The 23,668-nt window shown below is 41.6% G+C and overlaps 1 protein-coding gene and 1 long non-coding RNA gene across 4 annotated transcripts in view; both read right to left on the minus strand.

Annotated features, from left to right (window-relative positions):
* Positions 1–13,066, minus strand: part of ZNF133 (zinc finger protein 133) — a 33,543-nt gene extending 20,477 nt beyond the window's left edge. For 2 of the 3 annotated variants that reach the window (XM_036892209.2, XM_036892207.2), the window contains exons 1-2: positions 12,940–13,065; positions 11,574–11,645 (exon numbers count right to left, since the gene is read on the minus strand). In XM_036892209.2, coding sequence (XP_036748104.1) covers positions 11,574–11,618 — 45 coding nt within the window. In that variant the 5' untranslated portion in view covers positions 11,619–11,645; positions 12,940–13,065. Of the gene's footprint in view, positions 1–11,573; positions 11,646–12,939 lie in introns of all 3 variants that reach the window. The other variant, XM_036892210.2, reaches the window with a different exon arrangement.
* LOC130683853 (uncharacterized) lies at positions 7,023–11,567 on the minus strand. Its single transcript, XR_008997886.1, has 2 exons — positions 8,390–11,567; positions 7,023–7,663 (listed from the first exon to the last, which is right to left on the minus strand). It is a non-coding gene; the product is annotated as an uncharacterized LOC130683853 (long non-coding RNA).
* Positions 13,067–23,668: the final 10,602 nt, after the last annotated feature.

Genomic DNA, 23,668 nt, shown 5'->3' on the forward strand with positions numbered 1-23,668 from the left:
ATGTGATCATTTTTCTCTCTCAAGCTGCTTTTAAAAGTCTGTCTTTATCCTTGATCTTTCCCATTTTAATTATTATATGTCTTGATGTTGTCTTCCTTGGGTTCTTTGTGTTGGGAGATCTTTGCACCTCCATGGCTTTAGAGACTGTCTCCTTCCCCAGATTGGGGACGTTTTCATCAATTACATCCTCAATGATGCTTTCTAACCCTTTTTCACTCTTCTTCTTCTTGTACCCCTATAATGCAAATATTGTTTTGTTTGGATTGATTACACAGTTCTCTCAATATTCTTTCATTCTTAGAGATCCTTTCTTCTCTCTGTACCTAAGCTTCTTTGTTTTCCTCTTCTCTAATTTCTATTCCATTTTCCATCTCTTCTACTACATCCAATCTGCCTTTAAATCCCTCCATTGTATGTTTCCTTTCAGATATGGAATTTCTTAATGATTGAATGTCTGTCTTAAATTTGTTCCTGAGTTCTTGAATATTTTTCTGTCCCTCCATGAGCATGTTTATGATTTTTATTTTGAACTCTCTTTCTGGAAAATTGGTGAGTTCAGTTTCATTTAGCCCTTTTTCTGGGATATGCGGGATTTTGCTCTGAAGCAGGCTCTTTTGACATTTCATATTTCTATGTGATGTCCTCTAATGCCCAGAAGCTCTAGTCTCTGGAGCTGCTCAGAAAGTACAGTGAGGTTGGGGTTCATAGGGGAGCAGCGCTGGTGCCTGGTGGGGAGGAAAGAGTTGTTTCCTGATTCCCAACTGCAGTGCCTGTCTCCCATATCAGAGCCAGTGGGCTGAGCACACAGGTGTAAGCCTCTGTGCTTTGTGTCTCTAGCTGTTATAGGTGGGACCTCCCACTGGCTGGCCTGACACTACCACAGTGACTGCCGGTTTGCAAGCCAGTGCCTGCAGGCCAGAAGGAAGGCACAGCAGGCTGCATGTCACAGTGGGGGGCCTCAGAGCTGAGTAGCCAACCAGAGGGATGAAGCGCCTGAACTCCTCAGAGTTCCAAACCTGCTGGGCAAAGCATGCCCAGACAACCTTGTTCACCTATCCCTTCTCCCATGCAGCAAGCTCTGTGCAAACTCTGCTCCTTCAGCAGCCCTCTTGCTGCTAGGAAGCCTCTCAGACCCCCTGCCTTTCCTTTGTCCCAGACTGGCCGCATGTGGATCCCCTTCTTTCACAAATGGCTGGAATCTGCCTCTCAAGCTCTCAGCTCCCCAACCCCACCAACCTACAGAGCACCACACAAAGCAGACCTCCAGGGCTGGCTGTTCAGCAGTCTTAGGCTTCCACCCACTCCCCGCTCCATTTCTCTTTCTCCCGCAAGTGAGGTGGGGTTGGGTCCCACTGGATCAAAGCTTTGGTACGTTACCCTGCTTCGTGAGTTCTGCTCTGTTCGTGAGATCTGTATGCCATCTGGTACAGCCTTCCCGTCTGTTGCTGTTTCAGGGTCAGTTGTATTAACTATATTTTCATACTATATGTGGTTTTTGGGAGAAATTCTCTGTCTCACCTCTCATGCCGCCATCTTGAATCCTAGCCTGAAACCCACTGATATACAATCCTATGAAGGTTTCATATGAGCAACATTTTGGTTTCAACATTCACCATATTATCAAGTCCCCCCACCCACCCCACTGCAATCACTGTCCATCAACATAGTAAGCTGCTATAGAGTCATTATTTGTATTCTCCATGCTATACTGCCTTCCCCATAACCTACCTCTATTGTGAGTGCTCATTATCATGCCCCTTAATCCCCTTCTCCCTCCCTCCCCACCCATTCTCCCCATGCCCTTCCCTTTGGTAACCACTAGTCCCTTCTTGGAGTCTGTTAGTCTCCTGCTGTTTTGTTCCTTCAGTTTTGCTTTGTTGTTATACTCCACAAATGAGTGAAATCAATCGGTATTGTCTTTCTCTGGCTTATTTCACTGAGCATAATACCCTCTAGCTCCATCTATGTTGTTGCAAATGGTAGGATTTGTTTCCTTCTTACAGCTGAATAATATTCCACTGTGTACACACACCACTTCTTTATCCATTCAGCTACTGATGGACACTTAGGTTGCTTCTGTATCTTGGCTACTATAAATAGTGCTACAATAAACACAGGGGTTCATATGTCTTTTTGAATCAGGGATCTTGTTTTCTTCGGGTAAATTCTCAGGCGTGGAATTGCTGGGTCAAATGGTGTTTCTTTCTTTAAATTTTAAATTTTTATTTTGGCATCATTAATATAAAATCACATGAGCAACATTGTGGTTACTAGATTCCCCCCATTATCAAGTCCCCACCACATACCCCATTACAGTCACTGTCAATCAGCGCAGTAAGATGCTATGGAGTCACTACTTGTCTCCTCTGTGCTATACTGCCTTCCCCGTGCCACCCCCCATGTTATGCATGCTAACTGAAATGCCCCTTATTCCCCTCCTCCCTCCCTTCCCATGCACCCTCCCCAGTCCCTTTCCCTTTGGTAACTGTTAGTCCATTCTTGGGTTCTGTGAGTCTGCTACTGCTTTGTTCCTTCAGTTTTGCTTAGTTCTTATGCTCCACAGATGAGTGAAATCATTTGGTACTTGTCTTTCTCCACCTGGCTTGTTTCACTGCGCTTAATACCCTCTAGATCCATCCATGTTGTTGCCAGCAGTAGGATTTGTTTTCTTCTTATGGCTGAATAATATCCCATTGTGTATATGTACCACATCTTCATCCATTTATCTACTGATGGACACTTAGGTTGCTTCCATTTCTTGGCTATTGTAAATAGTGCTGATAAACATAGGGGTGCGTATGTCTTTTTGAAACTGGGCTCCTGAATTCTTAGGATAAATTCCTAGGAGTGGAATTCCTGGGTCAAATGGTATTTCTATTTTGAATTTTTTGAGGAACCTTCACATTGCTTTCCACAATGGTTGAACTAGCTTACATTCCTACCAGCAGTGGAGGAGGGCTCCCTTTTCTCCACATCCTTGCTAGCATTTGTTGTTCCTAGTCTTTTTATGTTGGCCATCCTAACTGGTGTGAGGTGGTATTTAATTGTGGTTTTAATTTGCAATTCCCTGATAATCAGTGATATGAAGCATCTTTTCATGTGCCTGTTGGCTATCTGAGTTTTTTCTTTGCAGAACTGTCTGTTCATATCCTCCACCCATTTTTTAATTGGGTTATTTGCTTTTTTGCTGTTGAGGCATGTGATTCTTTATATATTTTGGATGTTAACCCCTTATCAGATATGTCATTTACAAATATATTCTCCCATAGTGTAGGATGCCTTTTCGTTCTGATGGTGTCCTTTGCTGTTCAGAAGCTTTTTAGTTTGATGTAGTTCCATTTGTTCATTTTTGCTTTTGTTTCCCTTGCCCAAGGAGATGTGTTAAGGAAAAAGTTCTTCATGTTTATATTCAAGAGATTTTTGCCTATGTTTTCTTCTAAGAGTCTTATAGACTCATGACTTACATCCAGCTCTTTGACCCATTTTGAGTTACTTTTATGTCTGGATTCAGACAATTATCCAGTTTCATTCTCTTACATGTAGTTGTCCAGTTTTGCCAACACCATTTGTTGAAGAGGCTGTCATTTCCCCCATTGTATATCCATGGCTCCCTTGTCACATATTAATTTTAGGTGCCCTGAGACTCTTTAGCATAACTGTTTTAAAGTTTTTGTCTAGTAAACCTGCCATCTGGCCTTTTATCAGGGATGGTTTGTATTTATATTTTTCCTTTTAATGTGCTACTCTATCCTTTTCCTTTGAAATTCAACAATTTCCAATTTTGTTGAAAACTGGACATCTGAATCTTGTTATATGGCAACTCTGAATTCAGATTCCTTAGGATTTGCTGAGTTTTAATATTGCAGGCTTTCTCTGTGCCAGGGTTCAGGCTGAGATGTCTGGCTCCCAAAGGAAAACAAGGGGAAAATGAAGCTGGTCAAAACTCAGGGTCTGTTGCATTAAATACCCTACTTCAGCCAATAGGGGTTGTAACAATGGGAACAATTTCTCTGATCAGAAGCAACAATCAACACACACAGCTGTTTGCTCTGGGGCTAACTGGTGAGTGATGAGTGACAGCTACAGCACCAAGAGCTGAAACTGACTATTCCAAGTCTCCCCTGGAAGCTGCATTCAAAAAGACTCTAGAGTTTCAAAATAGTTATATCAGACAGAGTGTGCCAGTACAATTGTTATCTAGGTGGCGAGATAGATTCCTGGTACTTCCTACTTCATTATTATCCCTGACATCACTCTCAGTGTATAGAAGTTTTGAAGTTGAACAAAGGAGACCCTATCTTGTGCTATAGACCAACTGTGTTGTTCAGAGTTAACTACTTGGTAGATGACAAGTCATGGGTTGAACAGGCTGTAAGTAAGTCAAGTCATATCCAGGATTAGTGATGGACTCTGCCAGGTACTAACAAGGCAGTCAGGACAAGAGAAGACAATGTGTCCATACTGTGACAGCCAGTGTGGAAATGCAGGAAACACCATCATCCTGGCTTTCTGGGACCCCATGGCCACTTTTCCTGGTATCCCTAAAGGATGATATCTCGGAAGGCAGATCTGGGTAAGGAAAATAGAAATGAAAGGGTGTCAGGTATAAATGCTCTCCCCACAAGTGAGGCAGGACCTGCTTTCCAACCCCACAAGTTGGGGAAGGGTAGCATGATGGGGGATGTAACAGTATGGTTCTCTACCAGGTCCCTGTAAAAGGTCCAGAAATCCAGGCCTTCAGCAGCTTTAGCCCCAAACTCTCTTGATCCCAATAAACTAAATGCAGAAGGACGTTTTTGAGGCCATTCACTTGACATTAGATGATGTTAATACACATTGTTAATTGGAGGGGTTATAAAATGGTATTGTAGGTGTTTTTCAAATAAATATTGAAGTACTGATGGATAAAGATGATTCATGGGATTGTTTTAATAACATTTCAGAAAAAATTGGGACAAATAAAACAAGAATGCTACATAGTGACTACTATTAAAGCTGGGGTTTTATTATACTATTCTTGCTGCTTTTGAAAATGGTTGAAGTTTTTCCCTAAATAAAAAATTATTTTGGAATTCTTAACCACCACCAAAAAACAGATGCAATAAATATGGCATAATATCAATAAATGTTAAATCAAGATGACGCATGTAAGAATGATCAGTATGTTATTACTGCCTTTATTTTTGAGATTTTTCATTAAAAAAGTACAAAGTATACATTTTTTTTTATATACAATTTTTTTCACTGGGTAGCCAAGACAGGAAAAATACTGCATTGAGAACAAAACCAGTGAAACCTAAAACAACAGCCAAGGACAAAAACTAGCAAGAATGAATTTTCAATGTTGAAATAATTAATCATGATAACTCAGATTAAACTTACAAATCTATGATTTGGATGAAGTGTTCAGAAAAGTAAAATATGTCCATTGATAAATGAGTGCATAAAGAGGATGTGTTTCTATATATATATATGGAGGATGGGTATCTATATATATACATATATGGAATGGGATATTACTCAGCCATAAAAAAGAATGAAATCTTGCCATTTGTGACAACATGGACACAGCTAGAATGTATTATGCTAAGTGAAATTAAGTCAGAGAAAAACAAATACCGTATGATTTCACTTATATGTGGAATCTAAAAAACAAAACAATCAAATAAAAGGAGCATACTCATAAATACAGAGAACAATCTGGTAGTTACCAGAGGGTAAGTGGGTGGGGTGATAGGCAAAATAGGTAAAAGGGATTAAGAAGTACAAACTTCCAATTATAAAATGAGTTAAGTCACAGGAATAAAAAATATAGCACAGGAAATATAGTTAATATAATATTGTAGTATTTTTGTACAATGATAGATGGTAACTATACTTATCATGGCCAGCATTTCATAATGAATGTCAAATCAGTATGTTGTGCATCTGAAACTAATACAGCATGTCAGGTATATTTTAATTTAAAAATTTTAAAAACAAAACAGAAAACCAGTCAGGAGAGGAAAATTTATAGCCTCAGACTCCTTAACAAAAAATAAAAGCAGAAATTAATGAACAGAAAAAAAGTCCTACAGGTCAACTCCTAATTTCTTTAAAAAATTAGTAAAACAAACTGGCTAACTTAAAGAAAATCTACTAAAAAATGGCTAACTTAAGGGAGAAAGCATATTAAAAATAACAAAGGAGAAATTAATAATGACTCACCAAAAGTTTTATGAATTCATACAGAAGTATTTTTCAAACCTCTGAAAATGAATTTGTACACGTGGATGAAGTGAATAACTTCCAAGGAAATACAAATTACTGAAATTGACCCTACGTGGTCACAAAGGAATTCTGCCCAACTTTCAAACTAGACCATCACAATACTCCACTTATTGTCCCAGAGCACTGAAAAATGAAGAAAAACTCCCTCTCCTTCTTTTAATAAAGCAACCATAATGTTGACAACTAAACTTGATGAAAGTTCAAACAACAGAAAATTACAGTTGGCCCTTAACAACATGGGTTTCAACCATGTGGATGTTTTTCAATAAATACAGTGGAAAAATATTTTGGAGACTTGTGACAATTTGAAAAAATATTTGGTTTTCTCTAGCTTACTTTACAGTAAGAATATAACATATAGTACATAGAATATAACATATAGTACATATAATATACAAAGTATGTGTTAATCAACTATTTAAGTTATTGGTAAGGCTTTTAGTCAATATTAGGCTATTGGTAGTTTAGTTTTTGGGGAGTCGACTTACTGGGTTTTTGACTGCACTGGGAGTTGGGGCCCAGCTGAGAGATTCCAACACCATAAGAAAATATTTCACAATGATAGAGTGGGATTTGCCCAGAAATTCAAGACTGGTTCAGTATTAAGAAAACTATTACTATAATTTACCATATTAATTAACAGATTAAAGGAGAAAAACCATGATTGCTTTTACACATGCTGAAATATTCCTTAACAAAACTCAACACCCACTCCTTACATAACAAAACAACTAAAGAACATAAGACTGATAGATTTTTAAAGCTTTTTATTTTAAACTAATTTTAGACTTACAGAGAAGTTACAAAATATCAGTTCTCATATAACCTTAACCCAACTTTCTCTAGTATTAACATCTTAGTACAGTACAATGATCAAAACCAAAAAATTAACTCTTACACAATACTATTAACTAAACTTTAATCCTAATCAAGTTATGCCTGTTTTTCCCACTATGGTCCTTTTTCTGGTCCAGGATTCAAAGGAGGTTTGAGGGAGTTGCATTTAGTTATCATGTATGTTTAGTCTCCTCCAATCTGTGACAGTTCCTGTGTTTTATCTTTCGTGAACTTGACACTTTTGAAGAATATTCCTTTATTTTTGTTTGTAGGATGTTTTTTCATGATTAGAGGTGGTTACTTCATTTTTGGCTAGGTTACCTCAAAAGGTTACCCCAGTGCAACATAGCAAAGGGTTCACCATACAGCTCTGTCTCATTACTGATGATGTTAACCTTGGTCTTGATCATTTGATTAAGACAGTGTCTACTGGGTTTTTCCACTGTAAAGTCACTGTTTTTTCCTTTTTAGTACCTTGGGAGAGATACTTTGAGATTATACAAATATCCTACTTCTCAAACTTCCACCCACTAACTTCAGCATACATTTGTGGCACCTGCATGCAACAGTTATATATGTGGGGTTTAGCCAATGACAATGTTCTGTTTCTTGCTTTCACTCTAAATCCATTAACTGGAACTGTTCATAGGGAAGAGCTGTCCCTTTTCCTCCATTTATTTATTCAATTATTTACTTATACTGTATGGATTCATATCTTACCATGGGTTATAACAGAATATTATCACTATTTTATGCTTCAAACACTGGGAGCTCCCTGGGGCTGGGCTCTTCCATGCTTTAACCAACAAATGTGGCCCTAGTGACACTGTGCCAGTTACAGGCTTAAGTATTAAGGAAGCTTTTGTGAGGCCCAAGATGCCATGTATGAAGTTCAACCCCTCTGCTGGAGAGAGCACGCAGAAGCAGAGGCCCTGACACTGCATGGAGAGAGAACGAGCGCCATTTGCTCCAGCTGACCCCTGCCTTCTGGTCAACCTGTGAAGCATCAAATGTGCAAGGGAACCATCTTGGATGTTCCAACCCAGAAAGTCCCCAAGTGACTGCGGCCACCGTCAAGTTTATAACTACCCAGCTGATCCCAGAGTACCCAAAGAACTGTGAGAGATTAAAGTATACAGGTTCTTCTAAGACACTAAGTTTTGGGGTGTTCTGTTGTACAGCAATCAATAATCAGAACCCTTCCAGACATACTGTGCCTTCTCCCTGCTCAGCTTTCTTAGTGACAGAAGCATCTTCCCTATCACTGTGACTACTTTCTTACCTGCCACGTGAAATCAGTTCCCAAGGCTGACTGATTTCCACCTGAGAATGCTCATTTCCTCCCTACCGCACACCAGCTGGTGGATGAGGACAACAGTAAGATCCCCGCCTGACAGTCTCTGCAGACATTCTCCCAACACCCAGCCGGCTGCATCCATTCCTCCCAGAACTAGCTCTAGATATTTAAGGATTATTCACTCATTTGGTAAGTATTTATTAAGCCACTACTGTGTGATAGGCACTATTTTAGACACTGGTGATACATAAATGAACAGAGAAATGCCCTCATTGATATGAAATTCTGGAAGGAGAAGATGGACATCATAAATTAATAAATAAAACACAGTACATCAGAAAGTGGTGAGTGAGATGAAGAGATATATAACAGGGAAGGAAAAAAGAAGTTACAGAAGTGGGTTGGGGTTTGGAATTTTAAACAGTGATTAAGGAAGGCCTCTCTGAAAAGGTGATTGAGTAAAAATCTAAAGAATGTGAGAGAATGAGTCAAATGTGTAACTTTGAAAAAAGCAGTGTAGGCAAGAGAACAGTGCACAGTCAAGGTAGAGACAGTTCACTGCATGCTGTGACTAAGACCAAGTGGTGGAGATGAAGTTCCAGGGTAAGTGTTGGGGGAGATGCTCCCCAGCCCTGTAGGACACTGGTTTTGATGCTGAGGGTTATGAGCAAATGCAAGACATGATTTGAGTGACATTTTAGAATATCCCTCTTGTTGCTGTACTGATTAATATTCCTTAGGGGGACAAGGGAAGAAGCAAAGAGATCTCCTGAGGGCTATTGATCATCCAGGTGAGCTGGTGGCCTGGATCAGTGGCAACAGTAGAGGTTGAAGAGAACTGTTAAGAGTCCAGATTGTTTACTGGAGATTGAGTATAAGAGTAAGAAAGGAGCTGAGAATGACTCCACGGTTCTGAGACTGAGCAGTCTGAAGGAAGGAGTCACTATGTCTCGCTCCCTCTCAGAGCTGATCTCCATGAATGAACTGTCAGTACGCCACTGTGGTATGGCACATTCGGGGAGGTATCAGTGTTCTCTGCACACATTAAGTTTGGGATGCCCAGGAGATATCCAAGTGGAAATGTGAAGTAGTCAGTAGAATACTGAAATTTAAAGCACTGGTTCAGGCTGAGCCTCAGAGAGATGGCACTTAAGGCTTTGAGAGAAGACGGGGCCACCAAGGAGACACTGTGGCTGGAGAAGAGGGGAGGGCTAAGGACTGCACCAGTGCCTTCCATGGTGGGGGTCTGGGAGAAAAGAAGCCGGCAAAAGAGACAGAGGGGAAGCAGCTTCTGAGGGAGGGGAGCCTGGAAGCCAGGAGCAACTATGTGAAAGGATATTCTAACAAGGAAGACTGATGTAGCTATGTAAAATGTTGCTGAGAACTGGCTGAGGCAGTTAGCCGCTGGGAAATCACTGTGACCTTGACAAGAATAAGAATATTTTTTAGTGGACATCGCTGAAAAAGCCTCACTGGAATATGTAAAACACAATGGAAGGCAAGAAATGGGAACAGCAAGTACAGGCAAGTCTTGCAAGTGGTTTGCCCTAAAGGAGAGCAGACACAGGCCCACAGGTGGAGGGGGAAATCACGGTCACTGCTCTGCTCAAAACCCTTTAGTGGCCCCTCCTGCCCTCAGATCAAGGCCACACTAACTTGTCATTTAGGGCTCACTCTAATAATGCCCAGCCCACACTGTGCCAACCAGACTCCCCATGTGAACCCTCCTCCCGACTGGTAAGGACAACACCTCCTGTCTTCGCGCGGCAACACCTGCTTGGTCCAACGAGGTGCCAGGTAATCTATCAGTGACTCAAAAGGAGCAAGATGAGGTAACCAACCCTCACAGAACTACCATACAGCCCAGTGGGGCAGCCCTGATGCATCAAATGTTCTGCTGCTGACAGGGAGCCTGGGGATACTGCCTGGGGAAATCCAGGAATGACGATGTCTCAACGGGAGTTTATACTGAAGCAGAGAGGCATGGAAAATAAGCACACAATGGAATGTATCTCCATGCAGGTGTAAAATGGTCTGACAAGGATGGCTGGTAGGGAGGAGATGGAAACGGCGACTTGGAGAAGTTGGAAGCAATAACAATAATCCTAACTAATGATTATTGAGTATTTTCCATGTACCAGGTGCTTTAACATCATCACTAGTGTTATCACATACAAGATTCCTGTGGGTGGACGCCATTATGATCCCCATTTTTCAGATGAAGAAAAGAAGGCTTAGAGAGGGAAAGTAACACGTTCATGGCCACAGCTGGAGTATGGTGAGTTGAGATTTGAACCTAGGCAGTCTGACTCTGGAGTTTGGACAGAAACAAACAGACAGTTAGAAAGTCTCTTCCTAGCAGATTAAATGACAGGATCAGTATTTCTATCTCAGAGCCCAACTCAACAGGTGGGGGAAAGTAGGGACAAGAAGGTGGAGAAGAGACAGGAAGCATGGGTGTACAGGAGTGCAAAGGGAATGAGAAGGAATCAAGGAGTAGAGTACAGGTGGAATTGATAGGAGACAACAGATGGGAGGTAAGGTTGGAAAGAACAAAGAGGCAAGGAAACAGCAAGAGGCCCAGCTTGTACCACAGGTAGAAACTGTAGCTCTTAACTTAGATCAGCAAGGTCAGAAGAAACGAAGGGAAACAGGCAGAGACAGGGAAAACCACCACACTGAATTCCAGATATGTCTCCCTCACCTGCCTCTGACCAGAGCTATTCTGACTGGGAAAATAAGAAGTTTTTTTTAAAACAACTGAGGAAAGAACTCTTAATTTCATTGGGTGTAATCATGAAATTGTGATTCTGTTACAACAAGAAGCCCTTATCCATTAGACACCCACCAAAGCATCTGCAAGTGAAGGGATGTGCTGCAACTCCTCTGGCAGGGAAAAGAGTGAGGGCACTGGACGGAGCAAGAACAGCACAGTGGTAACTCCAGAGCAGACAAGCCCTGCGTGTGAGCAGTCCATCAAATGCTGGGGTGGAGGGGTCATGAGCAGGGGACACAAAGTCTGAAGAACAGTCCCTGTGAGAACTGTCATCCTTACAACAGGCCTCACTTCCTGGGGAAACCAGCTGGGGCTCTGATGGGATGTGCCATTGGATGGCACAAGATACCAAAGTTGAGCAAAGCCCGCGGTGGTTTGGTAAGTGGCTCCCACCTGAAGCTGGGCCGTCAGGAGCCCAGGAATCCTCCCTGTGCCCATCAGGCAGTTCTCTTGGGCAGACAGGAGCTGTGGGAGCAGAACGAGAACAAGAAGCGTTCAGGGGAGTCAATGGAAACCCTCAAGCTCCAGCAGACTAGGGCTCCTCTTCCTTAAAGGCACCAGGAATTGACCTGCCACAGAAGAAAAGATTGTGGGCATCTTGCTGGGAACACAGCTAGGATGTGGACACAGCCTGCCCTGACAGGCTGCTGAAGCTGAGCATGAACTGACCCTCTCTCACCTTGGTTCTTAATAAGGCAAGTTAATACTTAACTTGGCACTTAGTATATACCAGAGACTGTTCCAGGCCACTGTAAGAGTTTTACCTCATTCTACTACAACAACCCAGTGCGGTACGATCTGTATCTCATTTTATAGGTGAGAAAACTGAGGTACAGTGAGGTGGGTCTCTTGCCCAAGGAGACGGAGCCTAGATGAAATCGAACTGGAGAGGCCATATTCTTAACCAGTAAAGGCAGTGATGGTGAGCCACTGTGGGCTGTAAGAATTCTCAGTGTATCCGTTATGAGAAGAATCAAGATTGGTCACAAGGCGATAAGCACTGAATCTGGATAATGCATCTACAGAGTTCTACTTCAGACTTCTTGAAATTTCTCCGTAATAAAAACTTAAAATGGAACTTAAAATCCAAAGCATGGCATACCAGAGATGTGGGAATCCGTGATTCCTGTGGTCTCAGGACTTCAGAAAAACTTGCCCAGAGCGCCCCCGCCCCACCCCTTCCTCCAAGGACCGAAACCAGGGACGACTAGTCAAATAGAGACCCCAAGATCGCGCCAAAATGGCCACTCCACACCCAGTGCAACCCGGGGACGTCTGGTCGAGGCAGCCCGAGCGTTGCTCCTCCACAGCAAAGCTGAGGGGTAGTTGGGCCCGAAATAAGACTAAGTGCCCACCCACCAAAAATTCTGACACATGGCCCCAGGGGCGGATCCCACAGCACCACTTGGGAAATATCAGATCCCCAAAAGTCTACTTACCCAACTCCCCCGACCCCCAAAACCTGAGGATTTGTTTCAATAAGCGATCTCCCCTCTCCCAAAATCTCGATTTCGACCAAACCGAACCTGTCCCCACCCACAAGACACCCAGCACAAAGATCCGAGCCCAGCACCCACCACCACTGGGCTTCACGGCTGAGCTTCACCCCAGTCCCCCGGAGATGCGCGCCCACACCCCCAAAATAAGACATCCGGGAGAGCACGGCCTGAGCCACGACAGCGCGTCCCCACCCTCCCTCCTCTCCCCGCCATCTGCACTGCCCCAGCCCCAGCCCACAGACCAGTCTTTGAGGACCTACCTTTCCGCGCGCGCAAGGGCACTACTGAGGCAAGGGTCCCGCGGGAACCCCACTCGCCAGCGCCACCAAAGAACAAGGGGTCACCCAACCACCAGCTGGGACGCCACTTCAGTAGGTCGCCGGAACTACACTACCCAGAACCCTCGGCGTGGCCCGGGGACCATACCTCCCAGGATGCTCGGCGCATCCAGGAGCGCACAGAGGGCCAACTGTTCCCATTGAACTCCGAGGGAGCCGTTTCAAGGCAACGTGCTCCGGTCGCTGGAGAATGACTACTGTGGCACCTGGATCCCCCCTCTTTTTATTTAAAACCATGTTCACAAAACACGTAAAGGGTTCAGGTGAAGCTCCCCGCTCTACGTAACACCTTCCCTAACGCCTCCCCCTCAACGACTACAAGCCCCAGCGAACCCTGCAGTGACTTATGCATTCGGTTCTGGACCCGCCTCCGAGATCGCGGAAATGACGCGTCAGAAGAGCTTCGATTCCCTTGAGATTGGCGGGTGTCGGCGGCTGGGCTGTGAGGTGGTGCTGCTGCGGCGGAGGGGCTGTAAACATGTTTCCGCTATTCCGCGAGCGCCGGAGAGGCGTGGGCTCGTCCTGCTCACAGACCCCTTTAACGCCATTTAAACCCGAGGAGAGACCGAAGCTGAGAGAAACAGAGCAGTCTTCCCGAAGTCTCACGTCTGCGCAGACCCGGGTTCTGAGCGCACGCTTTCAACCCGACCACCCGATCACGGGTACCCGGAGACCTTTTTTCTCTGTTGGAATCCACGAAGTTATGGGCAAACTATTTCATGGGGCATAGGAACCTCACTTTCAGATCACTGCTTGGGCCAGAGCCCGCCGTCGACTTGGTTGGCTGTGCTCCAGGTTCTGGTTGAGAATGGGGCAGTGCTAGTGTCGTCTGGGATACCCCAGTGGGGGAGCTGGAGGGTAAGACCCATTTCACCCGTGGGAGGGCGTTTCCACCCGGGCACTTTCTCACTTCTCTTTACCTTCGTCAGCTGTTTTCCAAGATTTTGTCTTTCTCTAAGGAAGACCAAGAAAACGTTCACGTGGCCCAGAGAGCTAGTGATAGACAAGAATCTCCTAAAACAACTTCTTGGAGAGTGAATCCATTCTTTCTCTTGCCGCGCTGCCCTGTTCGTTGTGAATTCAGTTCATCCCTGGCCCTGCAGAAGTGTCCAGGATTGGAACCGCGGTCGTCATCCCTCTCTGCCCCACCCATGACTCAGTCATTCAAGAAATTAGCTGTTAACAACATACAGTATCAAGGATATCTGTGTTTAAGTGTACAGTGACGTTTGTTCTGTGCAAAGGGCAGAGATGGCTGTGATCTTGAGTCTGGAGACCAAAGGAAGACTTCCAAGATGAGGGACCACCTGAGCTCCCCTGAGGGAAGAGGCAAGATGAAGAGTTGGAGGAAAACAGGCTAGTGGGAAGGCAGAAGGAATCCAAGTCAGTGCCACTGGGCAGACTGCCCTGGCCTCAGTGAGGGAGGTTTTCATTAGCAAATTAAAAAATCAGCCCCAATTGTGATAAGGTTCATTGTGAAAAAATCAGCCCCAATTGTGAAAAGGTAATTATGTTTCTCCTTGACTCACAGAAATATACTTCACAAGCTAAGGATATTCAGTAACCACTTTTGAGATAAAATAATTTGATGGATTAAAAAATATAAAGATAAGTGATTGGTATTACTGTTATCCTAGAAATACAACACAAATATTTCAGGTATATGGTATTTTAGCTTTTCTGTAAACTTGTAATACATAACTGTGCTGATCTTAGGTTATGATTAGGTAATCATTAAATTATCTAGTTAATCTCCTTGTTCGGGTTGAATTAATTACAACTTTAAATTAGAACTTCAGGCACATTTTGTTATATTGACTTCCCCACATCTGAGAAATACAGAATATACCATATGTACTCTGATTGTACCCCCTGAATGCACACACACATTTTTCCTGAACCATTAGTGAACAAGTTGTATATACCATATGTCTGCATGCATTTCCTAAGAATAAGGAGATATTTTACATGATGTTCAATATTTAACACCGAAATGAATCTTGTACATAACCTACCATCCATATTCCAATTTAACAATTGACCCGATAATGTTTCCTCACTCTAATATAGAAACCAGTCTAGGATTTTAAGTTAGTTGTCATGTCCCCAGTCTCCTTCAGTGTAGGATATTTCTCAGTTTTTGTTCTGTTTTGTCCTTTATGACAATAACATTCTTGAAAAATTGGGGTCTTTTTTGGAAGTTGAACATCTTTCACTGAGGTTTGTTTCAGGTCCCATATGATTAGATTTAGGTTGTATGATCCTGGTCAGAGTACTGACTTAAGGGGAGTTGTGTCCCTCTCAGAGTATCACCTGGTGGTCCCGATTTCTCCCTTGTCAGTTTCTATTATTTCCCTTGTAAACTCTGGGGAGGTAACTTTGAGACAACCTCAATGATTCTTGCCTAAGCCAATCTTTACCATGATGGTTACAAAGTTACAATTTTCCAGTGCCATCAGTTCTTCCATATTTTTGAGTTGGCACTAGGTATGTAAACAGGATGCAATTTTAAAAAAGAAAATACAGTGTTCCAGGTAGCAGTGAGAGATGGATGCACAACCCCCAGATCTCAGTGTCATGGGGCGATTCAGAGCTTTGGAGAGCTGTGAGAGCATGGGGGAATGGAACATGAGGTGGGAAACAGCAAGAGGCAAGGCTAGTGAGGGAGTTTGAGGCTCCACCAACCTCCTCACCTTCCTGGATGAGGTGTCCAGACTCCATCCTGTACTTTGGTGAGCTTATAACAACACAAAACCTGATTGTTAAAGAAAGGAGCTTTATTGATGTATTAATTTTTTTTTAAATAATGCATCCAAGTACCTATATATTTGATATTTTCAGAAATGCCTATTGCCCCTTAGCAAGTTAACATTTTTAAATTATATTCATAGTTAAGCAAGACTGAGCATCGTGATCAGATTTTTTAAAAATTACAATAATGCCAGCAGCAGTGAAGAGCAGATCCTGAAGAATAAAGAGATAAGGGACAATAGGAAGTAAGATACAGAGCATAAAGGGCTGATGGTACCTTTGGTAAAGACTAATGAGATTTATTATTGATGAGCTCCTGGGAGTCATTGGAAAAGCCAATGTAGACCAGAGCTGCTCAAACACAGATACACTGGGGATTCTGATAAGATGCAGATTGGGAGTCTGGAACCTGAGCTCCCCATCAGGGGAGAAGCTGCTGGTGTGTGCTGGGAGTTGTGAAACTCTAGGAGGCTATAAATGACAAAGAGGGTGTGGATAAAGCGAACTACAGAAGGAGCCAAAGGTCTGTCCTGGAAATGGCTTAACAAGGTATCCCGGTCTCTATGAACATAAACGATCACTACCTGATGATTCCTTTGGGATTTTAGTCCCCAGTAGTCTCCGAGGGCCCGATGACCCAGGTGTGACTCAATCTCAGGTACTGGGTACTATTTTTTAAGCTCTTTTCAGGAGCCAGACACTATGCTTTATTCACATCATCTCACTGAGCCCTCAGAACAGCCCAATGGAGATTACCCTCTTTTTAAGGATGGGAACACAGAAGCTCAGAGCTGGTGGCAACCAGAAAGTTACAGAACCCACATCTGAACCCCTGTCTGACCAAACAACTCTGCTCTTAATGAGGTTCCCATCACACACCACACACAGGGCTCCTTAAATGAATGGGTTGCAGGCCCTGCCTTCCAGCAGCACAGACTAATGGCTGGGAGAAGGATGTGTGCAGGTAATTACCATCCAGCCATGTTAGTAGGGAAAGTACCACTGAGGTATTAGCTTTCCGCTATGCAGAATGCTCTGGGGACAACTGTAATGAATGCCCTTTAACAAAGTAAAATATTGAAAACTGGATAAGCTGAAGTAACATATTTAAACATAATAAATAATTAATTAAACCTACCTTAATTCTTTTCCTCCCAACATTTATATGAAAACTTTCTAACAGCTGAGAAAATTGTGCAGTGAATATCCACATGCTCACATTTTACTCTGTTTTTTGTCACATTCCTCTCTGTCATCCATCCATCAGTACATCTAATTTTTAAGGCATTTCAAAGTTCTAGATATCAGTTCACTTCACCCCTAATCAGCCTGCCTATCACTAACTAGAATTCAATGTTTATTCACAGTCCTTTTTCTAAGTAAAACTACAATGAAATGCACATATCTTAAGTGTACCATTTAATGGCTTTTGACAAATGCCAGGCCCATGAAACCCAAACTCTTCCCTAGATATAGAAGCTTCCCATCTCTCCAGAAAGTTCCCTTATATCTCTTAGTGCTCACAGTCTTGAAGGAATCACTAAATTAGTGATTCCTGTCCTAAATCTTCATGTAAATGGAATTAGCCTTTTTTATTTTTTAAGAAGCCTGTGGTTTTAGCAAACAGTTGTTAATTAACTGGACTTCAGGTATGTATCCATTAGCATTAGTTGATAGGATATGTTTGTATAGTTGAGTGATAAGAAAGGGTAGAGGGCTGCAGGGGCATGACCTTCACACCACAGTACACACATGGACACAGTGGATGAAGGAGCATCAGAGTCCTGTGTGACAGCAGTGACCCCCAGTGGGGGGATTCAATGGCTTACAGCAGGTGGCCACAGCCTGGAGCTCCCAGGCCTCTTAAGTGTCCTCAGAGTCATTTGAACCCTTATTATTGTTTTTAATATTTCAAAATGTCAAAAAGAAATGATTTGTTATTCTCCCACAAGGCAGCACAGACTGACAAGCCCTTTTTCCCTGCCTTGCTTTTAGTCTGTTACTATATAGTCATAATAGCTACCGTTTCCAGAATGCTTTTGCTCTTTATCAGTCACTGTTTTAAGTGTTTTACACATCCAATTTCATTTGATAATAACAATCAGCATATGTCAGACATGGTATTTGTATCTGTATTTTTAAAAGTGAAAAAACATATGATAAACCCACAACCAACATCATACTTAACAGCAAGAAGCTGAAAGCTTTTCCTCTAAGATCGGGAACAAGACAGGGATGCCCACTCTCCCCACTTTTATTCAACATAGTACTGGAGGTCCTAGCCATGGCAATTAGACAAAACAAAGAAATACAAGGCATCCAGATTGGTAAAGAAGAAGTCAAACTGTCACTATTTGCAGATGACATGATATTGTACATAAAAAACCCTAAAGACTCCACTCCAAAACTACTAGAACTAATATTGGATTTCAGCACAGTTGCAGGATACAAAATTAACACACAGAAATCTGTGGCTTTCCATTACACTAACAATGAACTAACAGAAAGAGAAATCAGGAAAACAATTCCATTCACAATTGCATCAAAAAGAATAAAATACCTAGGAATAAACCTAACCAAGGAAGTGAAAGACCTGTACCCTGAAAACTAGAAGACACTCTTAAGAGAAATTAAAAAGGACACTAACAAATGGAAACTCATCCCATGCTCTTGGCCAGGAAGAATTAATATTGTCAAAATGGCTATCCTGCCCAAAGCAATCTACAGATTTAATGCAATACCTATCAAAATACCAACAGCATACTTCAACGAACTGGAACAAATAGTTCAAAAATTCATATGGAACCACCAAAACCCCAAATAGCCAAAGCAATCCTGAGAAGGAAAAATAAAGTGGGGGGCATCTTGCTCCCCAATTTCAAGCTCTACTACAAACCCACAGTAATCAAGACAATTTGGTTCTGGCACAAGAGCAGACCAACAGACCAGTGCAACTGAATAGAGACTCCAGACATTAACCCAAACATATATGGTCAATTAATACACGATAAAGGAGCCATGGACATACAATGGGGAAATGACAGCCTCTTCAACAGTTGATGTTGGCAAAACTGGACAGCTACATGTAAGAAAATGAAACTGGATCACTGTCTAACCCCACACACAAAAGTAAATTTGAAATGGATCAAACACCTGAATGTAAGTCATGAAACCATGAAACTCTTAGAAAAAAACATAGGCAAAAATCTCTTGGGCATAAACATGAGCGACTTCTTCATAAACATATCTCCCCAGGCAAGGGAAACAAAAGCAGAAATGAACAAGTGGGACTATATCAAGCTGAAAAGCTTCTGTACAGCAAAGGACACCACCAATAGAACAAAAAGGCATCCTAGAGTATGGGAGAATGTATTCATAAATGACAGATCCAATAAAGGGTTGACATCCAAAATATATATAGAGCTCACACACCTCAACAAACGAAAAGCAAATAATCCAATTAAAAAATGGGCAGAAGAGCTGAACAGACACTTCTCCAAAGAAGAAATTCAGATGGCCAACAGACACATGAAAAGATGCTCCACATCGCTAGTCATCAGAGAAATGCAAATTAAAACCACAATGAGATATCACCTCACACCAGTAAGGATCGCCACCATCCAAAAGACAACAACAAATGTTGGCGAGGTTGTGGAGAAAGGGGAACCCTCCTACACTTCTGGTGGGAATGTAGATTATTTCAACCATTGTGGAAAGCAGTATGGGGTTCCTCAAAAAGCTCAAAATAGAAATACCATTTGACCCAGTAATTCCACTTCTAGGAATTTACCCTAAGAATGCAGCAGCCCAGTTTGAAAAAGACATATGCACCCCTATGTTTATCACAGCACTGTTTATAATAGCCAAGAAATGGAAGCAACCTAAGTGTCCATCTGTAGATGAATGGATAAAGAAGATGTGGTAAATATATACAATGGAATACTATTCAGCCATAAGAAGAAAACAAATCCTATCATTTGCAACAATATGGATGGAGCTAGAGGGTATTATGCTCAGTGAAATAAGCCAGGCGGAGAAAGACAAGCACCAAATGATTTCACTCATATGTGGAGTATAAGAACAAAGAAAATCACTGAAGGAACAAAACAGTAGCAGAATCACAGAACCCAAGAATGGACTAACAGTTACCAAAGGGAAAGGGACTGGGGATGATGGGTGGGAAGGGAGGGATAAGGTGGGGGAAGAAAGGGGGCATTACGATTAGCATGTATAATGTGGGGGGAGGCATGGAGAGGGCTGTGCAACACAGAGAAGACAAGTAGTGATTCTACAGCATCTTACTACACTAATGGACAGTGACTCTAATGGGGTTTGTTGGGGGGAATTGGTGAAGGGGGAGGTCTAGTAAACATAATGTTCCTCATGTAATTGTAGATTAATGATACCAAAAAAAAATAGTGAAAAAACACATTTTTCCTCTAAATGTACATTGGTTGATTAAAAACCTTCAAAATTAGGCCTAGGGAGAATAGTAATGAAAGAAATGTCTAGGCTTAAAAGAAGCAACCATCTCTTTAATTCTTAAGGAAAACCATGTCTGGAGACCCTTTGGGATCCAAAAATGATAATTTAATTTTTTCAAGTCATGTATTGAAAATGTGAATAGTTCACATTATAGGAAGTTGAAGGTATAAGGCATAAGAAATGGGCACAATGAATTTATGATTATTCTTAAAAAATTTATATACTTTTTTAACTTTATTTTTTAGAGACAGCTTTGTTATTCATTGTAAAAATTTTTTTAAAGTTAAATAGTACAGAACTAAAGAAGGAAATCACCTCCAAATCCCATCCCTCAGAAACAGCTATCATTAACATTTGGTGAATACTATTACCAACATGAATTTACATCTTTAGGAATAACAGAAATAGAAGGAAAGATGATTATAGCTAACATTTGAGCCCTGTTCTAAAAGCTTTACATGGATTACTGATGAACCATAAACTAGAGACTATCAGTCCAAATTTATACACAGGGCAGTTAGTAATCTTCTCTGGGTCACACTAGCAATCTGAGTTAAGAGTTTAGACTCAACCATTTTGCTATAGTTTTATGAAATTGGGATTATATTAATTACACTAAAGATTTAACATAGCGGATTTACTTTACTATATTGAGAAAAAGAGAAATTAAATGAATCTAACTGAACTTTGAATGTCAGCTAAACATTTATAATTGACTCCCTTTCCTGAATGACCCCTCTAAAGATAAGGAAGATTATGAAAAATATAAGGTAATTGGAACATTTTTTTTAAACTACATATTTCAGTTTTAGATAGTACCTATTGATTTATTGCTGGAAGAAATGTGGAAGTCAGTATATATATACTCCCCTTAATAATTTTTGTTAACTATTTTCATCTGTAAAAATTTTTGTGGTTTACATTCTATAAATTACACTGTGATTCTCCTGATTGCTTAATCTTGGATCTAGATTAAGTTAGATTCTACATTTTCTAATAAGCTATTTATCACGGCTCCTCTAAATTTGAATTCTTCATTAATGTCACATTTTTGTTGGCTGGATTTCAGCAAGTAATTTTTGTGATTGGTCTTAAGTTTTTTAAAAAGCAGAGGAGACCTGAGTTATGAGCTCAGCTTCCTTTGATGGGAGGCATGGGTCAGGGAGTCCAGCTTTGCCCTTTTGAGATTTTACCTGCCTTTGGTAAGATTACCAAATGGCTAGGCTAAAAAGAGGCAAAGATAACCAAAGGCTGGTAAAATCTCAAAAGGGATTCAGAGAGGGTGTGGATAAAGCAAACTAAAGTCAATAAAGGAACTACCCCTTTATTGGACCTCTTTAGGCCTGTTTCCTCATCTGTAAGATACGGGCTTAAATTCACCTCTAAGGTCCTTCCGAGAATGAAAGTAGGTGATTATCTGACCTTTGACCTAAGATCCTCATTCACAGAAGGCTCTTCCCCTGTTTCCCAGTGCCTCAGCGCCACTGAACAGCAGGCGGTGCCCTAAACACAGTGATCCATTCCCTTCCCTGTGAGCACTTCTGGCCATCAGGTGGACAATGGGAGCAAGCCAACTTCTCAAAAATCAGGGTTCTGTTGTCAGGGGAAGGTCATCTCCCTGAGCCATAGGGGGAGCCAAAGCCTCAGGCAGCCATTGATTTCCTGTCTTTCCAAATATTTGTGAGACTGAAACATTTAATTGTATTTTAAGCATAGGATATCACTGAAGAAGATGGAAATAATGACTCATTTCTTGTAATCCTATGGTAATTTACTGCTCCAAAATCAAACACATATAAGTAATATGGCCATTCTTTTTTGGGGTGGTAGTGGGAGGATGGTGGTGGGGAGAGATGTACCACACAATGTCCTAGGATTCTCAAAGATGAGTTCATTCATTTGTTCATATTTATTGAGCATCTACTATCGAGCCAACCATTTTTCTTAACAGCATTAATAAAGCAAAGCCCTTGCCCCCTTTAAAGCTTATGAGTATTTTAAGCTGAAATGGGCTGAAATAGGCTTCCAGGCCTTGAAGTGCATTTCCAAGTGTGGCCCTTACAAACACCACATAGTATCCAAATGAAACTGCTCAGGGGAAAGGAAATCTGCTGTCCAGTTTTCCAAAATGAGGTAATTGAGAAAATGACCACTGAATGAATTAAATGTACAGATAGAACATTGTGGAAAGAAAGTTAGACAGTAAAGCCAGCTCACTTTGCATTTATCAGCCTCAGGGTGGTGCATTGGTCGAAAGATTTTAGTGTTCATACTAACCATGGCAGCTGAAGCAAGTATTCTTTTGTGAACAGCACCGTTTCCAAAATTAGGCTGTCCGAGTTTGAATGCCAGCTCTGCCACTCACAACTGGCTGACTTTGGGGAAGTTTCTTATTCTACCTTCAGTGGTTCATGGGAGGATTCAGTAGGTCTATACATTTTAACCATTAGAACTGTGGTCTGGCTCATAGTAATTGCTCAATAAACATTTGACATACTCATTAACATGATTATTATTATAGTTTTAAATTGGCCTGATTTCTTTTCATCCTGACTAAATTCTTTTAAACCTTAGTTTAACAAGTCTTAAAAAATTTGTTTAGTCAGCAAAAAAAATTATTGAGCACCTATTCTGTGCCTGGCACTGTTCTAGGTGCTAAAGACATGGCAATAAACAAGGCAGAGCATCTACCTTCTCAGGAGCTAATTACTTCCAGGGAGATGTCAGGCAGAAAACACATGAAAAACTAAACACACAGGTGAAGATCTGATGGATATAAGTTGTATTTCTTTCTTTGGAATTAATTTTAACAACATTAAAATATTGTTTATGGTATTCTTGATGATATGTTCTGTAGACTAAATTTCTGTGTCCCCCACCAAATTAATAAATGAAACCTAATCCCCAAGGTGATACTGTTTGGAGATGGGGCCTCTAGGAGATGATCAGTCGTGAGAGAGGAGGCCCAGTGAGTGGGATTAGTACCCTTATAAAAGATATGCTAGAGAGTTCCTTTTCCCTTTCTGCCACGTGAGGATGTGGTGTGAAGGCCATCTGTGAGCCAGGAGGTGGGCTCTCACCAGGCGCAGAATCTCAGTGCCTTGATCTTGGACTTCCAGAACTTCACAAAATAAATGTTTGCTCTTTGAGCCAACCAGTCTATATTTTGATGCCAGTAGCCCAGATGGACTAAGATGTGTTCATGTAAGAAAACATCTACATAAGGAATTAAAACATGAATCCTAGCAAGAACTTGTCAAGATATCTTCTGGCTTCCTTCACCACTTCCATAAAATGTAAGCAAGAAGATGGAGATGCTACACTTTCTCTTCTGGTAAAAGAACATTGCATTGTAACAAGATTTAAGCCTGGTTGTATCTTACATTGTGTTTGTTCTGGCTAAAGACTGAATTCC

The sequence above is a fragment of the Manis pentadactyla genome, chromosome 5 (genome assembly GCF_030020395.1).
Source record: "Manis pentadactyla isolate mManPen7 chromosome 5, mManPen7.hap1, whole genome shotgun sequence".
NCBI classification, from domain to species: domain Eukaryota; kingdom Metazoa; phylum Chordata; class Mammalia; order Pholidota; family Manidae; genus Manis; species Manis pentadactyla.